The 7,220-nt window shown below is 58.5% G+C and overlaps 1 protein-coding gene across 3 annotated transcripts; it reads right to left on the bottom strand.

The window, feature by feature from the left end:
- Window positions 1-371: 371 nt before the first annotated feature.
- On the bottom strand, window positions 372-5,610 carry Mfap2 (microfibril associated protein 2). Of its 3 annotated transcripts, none has more exons than XM_005081076.4 (9): window positions 5,512-5,610; window positions 3,493-3,568; window positions 2,687-2,773; window positions 2,469-2,498; window positions 2,286-2,366; window positions 2,108-2,161; window positions 1,272-1,359; window positions 1,042-1,115; window positions 372-883 (listed from the first exon to the last, which is right to left on the bottom strand). In XM_005081076.4, exons 2-9 carry the CDS (start codon window positions 3,533-3,535, stop codon window positions 780-782), a joined length of 561 nt encoding a protein of 186 aa, XP_005081133.1. In that variant the 5' UTR covers window positions 3,536-3,568; window positions 5,512-5,610; the 3' UTR covers window positions 372-779. The 3 variants fall into 3 exon arrangements, with proteins under 3 accessions (XP_005081133.1, XP_012976683.1, XP_040613461.1); XM_013121229.3 differs by having other exon boundaries at window positions 2,687-2,776; XM_040757527.1 differs by lacking the exons at window positions 2,469-2,498; window positions 3,493-3,568; window positions 5,512-5,610 and having other exon boundaries at window positions 2,641-2,752.
- Window positions 5,611-7,220: the final 1,610 nt, after the last annotated feature.

Raw genomic sequence — 7,220 nt, forward strand, 5'->3', positions numbered from 1 at the left:
GTGTCTGGGTGATCACTTAATGCTGTCATTTGAGGACAAGGATTTTACCTGCTATGTCAGGAGGACTAACCAGGACAGTATGAGGAGCACTAACTGTAAGAGCATGGGGAGTACTGCACAGCCCTCCTCCGTGCTGTTCACACAGAACACAAGTGACCTGCCTGTTTCCACATGCACTCGAAGAGTTGCAGCAGGGCCCCTTCCTCTGGTGGATCACAGATGAAGGAAGCTAGGGCTGGAGTAGGTAGAGGTGGGATACAGAAATAGAGCCACCTGGCACCCCCTTCTATGGAGCTGAGTAGCCTTTTGTTGGGGACCAGCAGTATTGGTGGCATTTGAGTTGTCCCTGGCCCCAAAAGTGACTCTGCATCTTTTGTAAAAACTTTATTATTTTGTATAAAAGAAAGGTGGCCCATGCCTGGGGGCATATAATATCCAAGCAGACCAGCTGGGTGAGGGGCACAGCCTACCCGAGGAGACTGAAAGGGGGGGGATGCCCCTAAGGCACTGAGAAGGCACATTGAGAGCCCCAGACCCCCAAAAGAGGACTTGGATGAACCCCATCTAGGGGGTGGAGACTGGACAGTTAGGAGCCCCAACTGCTCAGGGATGGCCACGGGCCGGGGAGGGGCCCAAGGCAGCTGTGGCCTCACTCCTCAGGGCAGCAGCCCCTGACATCAGGGATGAAAGGGAGGGCAGGATGGGGGAAAGCACCGGGTCAGGCGGGGCCTGAGGTGGATCCGAGCTGGGTCCAACTCGGATTCCATACCAGCTCCGCCCTAGCAGCCCCCACAGCTCCTGGCACAGGAGGCAGCCACAGATTGGCACAGACCACTGACGGCCAGCACGCCACACTTGGAGAACTTGTCCCGGCACAGGTCAGCTGTCGGAGGGAGGGGAATCAGGTGAGGAAGGAGGTGGGGGCTTGCAGCAGCCTACAGGCAGCCTGGGCAGAGTCCATGGGAACCCTTGCCGTGGCACATGGGAGGGTAATGAAGTGGGTGGCGGACGCTGCCAGGACACGGGGTGTGGGCTTCCTACCTCGGAGGAGTTCCTCATGGGCACAGACGGTGCGGACACATATTTCCTTGTTGACGACATATACCCGGCGAAGGCTGGGGAGTGAGCCAGAGACACTGAGCCACACCCTCACCTACCCCCATTGGGAGAGCCCAAGTGTCCAGGCCCAGGCCCACCCTCTTCAGGGTCTGTCCCAACTCACACCTTCCCTGGTGGGGGCCGCCCCTGGGGTCCCTCCCTGGTGCCCTCACCTGTAGAAGCAGACCTCATTGAGACACTGCTTGCAAGGCTTGTGGATAGAGTAGAGGCGAGTGCACGGGTACTGTTCCTCACGGCAGTCTAGGGACAGGTGGGGTCAGACTGCAGGCTCAGAGCTCAAGTGGCAGACTCACCCTCAAGCCCTGCTCAAACACACACATAAACCCAGCACCCAGGTAGCATAGGACCTCCCGACTTTATGCCTCACACACATAAATGCAGCACCCAGGTAGCATAGGACCTCCCGACTTTATACCTCACACACATAAATGCAGCACCCAGGTAGCATAGGACCTCCCGACTTTATACCTCACACACATAAATGCAGCACCCAGGTAGCATAGGACCTCCCGACTTTATACCTCACACACATAAATGCAGCACCCAGGTAGCATAGGACCTCCCGACTTTATACCACACACAGAGTCACAACCCATTTGGAAACAAACTGGCATACAAACTCACAGCTACCCCAGTGGTCACTGGGACATCACACTAGCTCACAAGCCGCTCTGTAGCCACTGTGTGACCAACCCAACACAAAGGCGGGGCTTCTCCAGGCCCCTCCTCTCAGGCTCTTGACTGGGTAGCACTCAGCTGGACTGGGCTTGAGGATTCCTCTTCACCTGGCCCGGGCACCCCAAGTCCGGGCTGTGACCCCAGCACAGTGATGGCCCTTCTCTAGTGCAGGTGCCTCAGCTGCCCAGGGACATGTCTGTCAGCACCCCCCCCCCCAGCATCCTATCTATGCTTGACATTGCACATCCTACCAAAGGCCCTCTCTTTCTGAAGCCCTGCCGGTTTTCTCCAGCTTCCAGGAGGTTCTTACCAAGAGGCCCAGGCTCCGTGGGTTCAGTCTCCAGGTCTCCTGGAATGGGCAGTTCTGGTGTGGGAAGACAGCCAGGGGTCACGGGGAGGTATTCAGGGCAAGGGGCACCCGTCTCAAGGCTGACCCAGACCCCTATCCTGAGGCACACAAGGAGCTGGGTCAAGGGAGATAGCATTACCGGGGGTGGGGGCTGGGATGACTTCCTGTGGGACTTGCTGCTGGGACTGGAACTGTTCCTCAGGAGGTCGAGGACTCACTTCTGCGGGGGGGGAGACATTCGGCATTTACAAGGCATTGGCTCACTTTCCCCACAGACACCCACCAGGTTTCTGGCCCCGCCCATCCCACCCCAGACTTTTACCTTGGTAGTCATAGTAGGTGTCTACATTGTCTGAAAGTGAAAAGGGAACACAATGGGTGGGGTCAGGCTAGTCCTTGGTCCCAGGAGAGTGGGGCAAAGAGGTCACAAATGAGCCAGGGACCCACCCCTGGGATTGCTACCACCCCACGGAAATGAGTGCCTGCTGATCCACGTGTATGGGGCGGGCAGCACTGAGGGCACTTTGAGGACTGTCTTACCAATCTGGTCTCCGTAGTGGTTGTACTGGACATGGTCCGGGAATGGGGGAAGAGGGTCCAGGTCATATTGGCCCTGAGCCAGCAGGCCTGCTGAGGGAGGGAGGAGTCAGGCGTGGGCACCCACAGAGGAAGGGCAAAGCAGGTGGTGGTCCTAAGCCAGGGACCTACAACCAGGCTCAGGTTCAACAAATCCAACCTGGGTCCTGGGTCAGTTTCCTGCCCCTGCCCCTGCCCCTCTGCCCTGGGTGGCCTCGAGGCTGCTCCAGGAATTCCCACGCTCCTGCCTGCCTGGGAGCCTTCCCATTCTCCCCAGGGCTTCTGCAGGTCTCAGCTAACATTCCAGCTCTGCCGGGCTATCCCTGACCCACCTTCCCCACTGTGACTCTCTATCGTAGCACTCAACACGATGTGTCTACTTGTCCAGTGCATGCCTCTTCCCTGGCCTGGCCACATGGTGGAGGCCGGGTGTGTCTGCCTAAGGTACAGCTGTGTCTCCGGTGCTTAGCTTACAGCAGGTGCCGGCCTAGACATGCTCAGTGACTCCTAGGATAAGTAACCCCTAGGACCTTTGCAGTCCCCGCTGATGTGATAAGTGCCTCTCAAAGGCCAGGACTGTACAGAGCAGCACCAGAGCCTGCACCCCCCACCCCCCCCCCCCCCCCCCCCCCCCCCCCCCACCCCCCCGCCTTCAGGCTCCTCTACTGTGTGGTAAATGCCGGAAGCAGGGCTAGGAGCTGGGCAGCAGAGTTCTGGCCATGAGCTGAGACACAGCCCCACAGGGAGCCCCCACCCCAGCAGCTGCTTACCAGGCAGGACCAGCAGAAAGAGGCAGGCGGCTCTCATGGCCATGGAGTGAGGAGGCTGTGGTGGCCTTGAGGACAGCTGGAGGGGGAGGAAGGGAGAGCTAGCTGCATGCCAGCCAGGTAGCCCAGGATGGCAGAAAACATTTCTGTCCCTGAGCTCAGTCTGCGAGGGACAGACAGAGCCAGGCATCTGGAGGTGGGGAGGGACATCTGCAGTCCCTGCTTGGGCGAGGGTGAAGGCTTTAAAGCAGGTTCCAGGCTGACTTGGGCTTTTTAAAGACTGGGTCTCATGTAGCCCAGGCTAGCTTCAACTTACTATGCAGTGGAAGATGACTCTTAACACATGGACGGACACTACCTTGTCCTGCTCACTAAGGAGACACCTCTAGCAGCCCCACCCTGACTGTCCCCATCACATCTCTGAGTTTCTGATCTACCGTGTGAATTCCAATGGCCTCAGACACATCCTTTGGGTACCAGCTCTGCCCAACCAACACCACAGGCATCGCTAGCTCAACAGCATTTGCCAGGCCTGCCACCTGCTCCCAATTAGCCCCTGGGCCCTGAGCATGCTGCTCAGCAGGAGAACCACATGCATACAGGCCCCAGGAGCCCCCAGAGCGGCCAGGGCTGGGCAGGACTCCCAGCTCCAAGAAGACGTCTGCCAGCTCCAGGCCTCCCAAGACCTGGCTGTCTTCCTTACAGATGCACGCACACACGAGACGAGACTGAGGCCTGTTTGTCTGCAACACTGGGAAACATGGGGAGGAGCTGGAGCAAGTGAGGGCACCTCTGGCTCCCAGCGTGCTAACTGGTGAGGCAAAGTCACTTGGCCCAGGGATTCAGAACCCTTGACATGACCCTGGATGACAAGAGTGTAGTTTTGGTGAGGGCACTGGTCCAGGTCTTGCACAAAGTTCCTAATACCCAGGAACTCCTGGGTGAGTCCAGCCCTCAGTGCTGGCTACAGAGTCAGCTGGCTCCATGGACAGTGACTTCTAGAAGCTGCCCTCAGGCTCATCCATCTAGAGGGCTGCCTACCCCACCATGGGAAGTTCTTCCACACACCTTGAACCCCAACTCTGATGTAGGACCCCCTGGGGACCTGGGGAAAGGCAGAAACAGGATATCTAACCTCAGTTTCCCCAACCCTGAGGCTTCCTGATGCCTGTCGCAGACATCTCCCTCAAGCCTCCCCACCAGAGGCCCTTGCTAGGTTATATTCTTTCCATAGCGAAGTCTCCTCTTATCTCACTCTTTAAATTCTGGGCAGCCTGTGGTGGGGGGCACCCAGCTCCATACAGACTGACGATTGACCCCTATGCATTAGGAGGCATCGAGTGGCTGCCAATGTGTGACAGAACGTTCCTCCCACACTCGCCCAGGCCCAGGCTTATGGCAGGGAATGGGGCTCATTGGCTAGCCCCGGCATGAAGAAGAGAATAATAAATCTCTCCTAGGGGACCCAGGCAAGCTCTTCAAAACTTAAGTTTGGGAGGCATTAAGGAGGCCAGGAGCTGTGGGGATGGCTGATCCACCCCCACCTCTGGCCCTTTCCACAACTACAACTGCGGCCTCCCCCCCGCCCCTAGGCGCCTCTGTGGTTCCGGGAGGGGGCGAGGACCGGGAGCCCCCTCGCTGGCTCAGCTCCGAAGGGGGCCCCACCAGACGCTGCAGCACCGCTCTACAGCTGGGAACAATCGGCCAGCGGAAACTCGCTGAGGCACTCGCTGGCTCTCCACCTCGGTCTCTCTTTGTCTGTGTCCGACCCCTGCCCCGCCCTCCACATCCCAAATGCTGGGGGGACAGCCGCCCTGTCCCCCAGCATCCCCAACTCTAATGACCCCTAAATCCCAGCCCCCCGCCTATCCTGTCTTGCACCCCACCACTTGCCAGGTGCCCCCTCAGCATCCGCTCCATACCCCGGAGCCAGGGTCTCCGCAATCCCCCCCCCCCCAACCAGGAACGGAGTGTGGAGTACGGCGCCCCCGACACCCCTGGGCGCGCCCAACCCGCGCCTACCTGTTGGGGCCCCTGTGCCGTGCTCTGGTTCGGCTGAGAGTGCCCGCCCGCAGCCTGAGCCCCCCTACGGCCCCCAAGGCCCACGCCCGCCCCTAGCCCGGAGTCGCTGGGTCCTAGAGAGCACCGCCGCCACGCCGCACCCTCGAGGCTCCAGCCCCTCCCCAACGCCACTGGGTCTGGGTCCGGGCCTGGACCTGGTCCTAGCCCAGCCAGTCGGGCGGTCACCCCCTTTAACAGAGGGAGTCCAGAGGTCACGGCGGGAAATGCAGCCTTTGCTAGCTGCCTGCGATCTCTCTCACCTTCCTTCCTTTCCTCTCCGTCCTGCCCTCTTTTCCCCTGGCACAGCAGATGACCTTAGGGCAGATGAAACTCAAGGGATACCCAAGTCCTATTTCACAATGACCCAATGCTCTCTGATTTGATCCCAGGAGTTGACCTCAATCCAGGGAAGCTCCACCATTCTTCCCCCTGCCCACTCCTGAACTCATTATTTTAAGATTTATTGTTACCTCCATTGGTGTTTTACCTGTATGTATGTCTATGTGAGGGCACCAGACTCCCTGCAACTTGAGTCGTGAGCCACCATATGGGTGCTGGGAATTGAACCCAGGTCCTCTGGAAGAGCAGCCAACGCTCCTAACCACTGAACCATCTTTCCAGCCCCTGGCACTAATTCTTATCCTGCGAGTTCAAGTTCAGCTCCCATGGGACTAAGTCTGTGCTGTGTATTCCTTGTCCCTGGTCTACTGAGTGACCTTGCTCTATGTGTCAATTGCAATGTAACAGGGCTTTTGTCACCCAGGAACCAGGGATCCCTGGGGTCAGGCAACTGTCCCTTACTGTCAGGACTAATCCCACTTGGGCAGGAAGGGAACCAATCTGGCAGAAACGCTGTCTCTATACTTGACAAAAAGGAGAAACTGAGGCCCCACAGCCACCAACTCCAAGGGTCTGGCCAGGATCTGCTGCTGCTCCCGCCTATTCTCCTGGCCCCGAGCAGCTGCTGTTTGGGGAAGGGTGAGGGTGTCGTGGTCTCTGCTCCTAGATGACCCCCCCCCGACAGCCTCACCTAGTTAGGAGCTGCGGGCCAGCCAGGCTGACTTCCCTTTTTCTCCGCTTTGACCCTGAGGCCTGGCATATGCCTTCCCAGTGAATCACGGAGCATCAGCAAAGTCTGCCCAACCTTGTCCCCCTGACTGCGGTGGTCTGAATATAACTGCCCCCCTAGGCCCAAAGGGAGTGGCACTATTAGGAGGTGTGGCCTTGTTGGAGGAAGTGTGTCACTGGGGGAGAGGCCTTGAGGTTTCAGACGCTCAAGCCAGGCCCAGTGTCACTCTTCCTGCTGCTGGCCATCGATCCAGACAGCGAACTCTCAGCTTCTTCTCCTGCACCATGTCTGCCTGCCTGCTTCCTGCCCTGATGATGGACTCAGTCTCTGAACCTGTTAGGCCAGCCCCAGTTTGCCATGGTCACGGTACCTCTCCATAGCAACAGAACACTGACTAGGATGCTGACCGTGTCCGATGTCGCAGCACTCCGTCCAGCCGCATCTAGGTGCCGGGCCGGAATGCGACTACAGTATGTTTGCCTGGCAGCTTTTTACCGTAGCCTGAACCCACATTCCCTGAGCTTTGAGGGGCCTGTGGATAGCACCAGGCTTCCAGATTCCAGGAGTGAGGCTGGAGGAGGCCTAGGAAGAGGAACCAGCC

Source organism: Mesocricetus auratus, unplaced genomic scaffold (genome assembly GCF_017639785.1).
Source record: "Mesocricetus auratus isolate SY011 unplaced genomic scaffold, BCM_Maur_2.0 Super-Scaffold_100014, whole genome shotgun sequence".
NCBI classification, from domain to species: domain Eukaryota; kingdom Metazoa; phylum Chordata; class Mammalia; order Rodentia; family Cricetidae; genus Mesocricetus; species Mesocricetus auratus.

Bases quoted from the DNA above. Each gene is read 5' to 3' on its own strand.
- Mfap2 (XM_013121229.3), bottom strand. From the start codon at position 3,535: ATGGCCATGAGAGCCGCCTGCCTCTTTCTGCTGGTCCTGCCTG. The intron at 2,777-3,492 runs GTAAGCAGCTGC...TCCCTCCCTCAG, and splicing joins CTTTCTGCTGGTCCTGCCTG to CAGGCCTGCTGGCTCAGGGC. The intron at 2,499-2,686 runs GTAAGACAGTCC...TTTCACTTTCAG, and splicing joins CCACTACGGAGACCAGATTG to ACAATGTAGACACCTACTAT.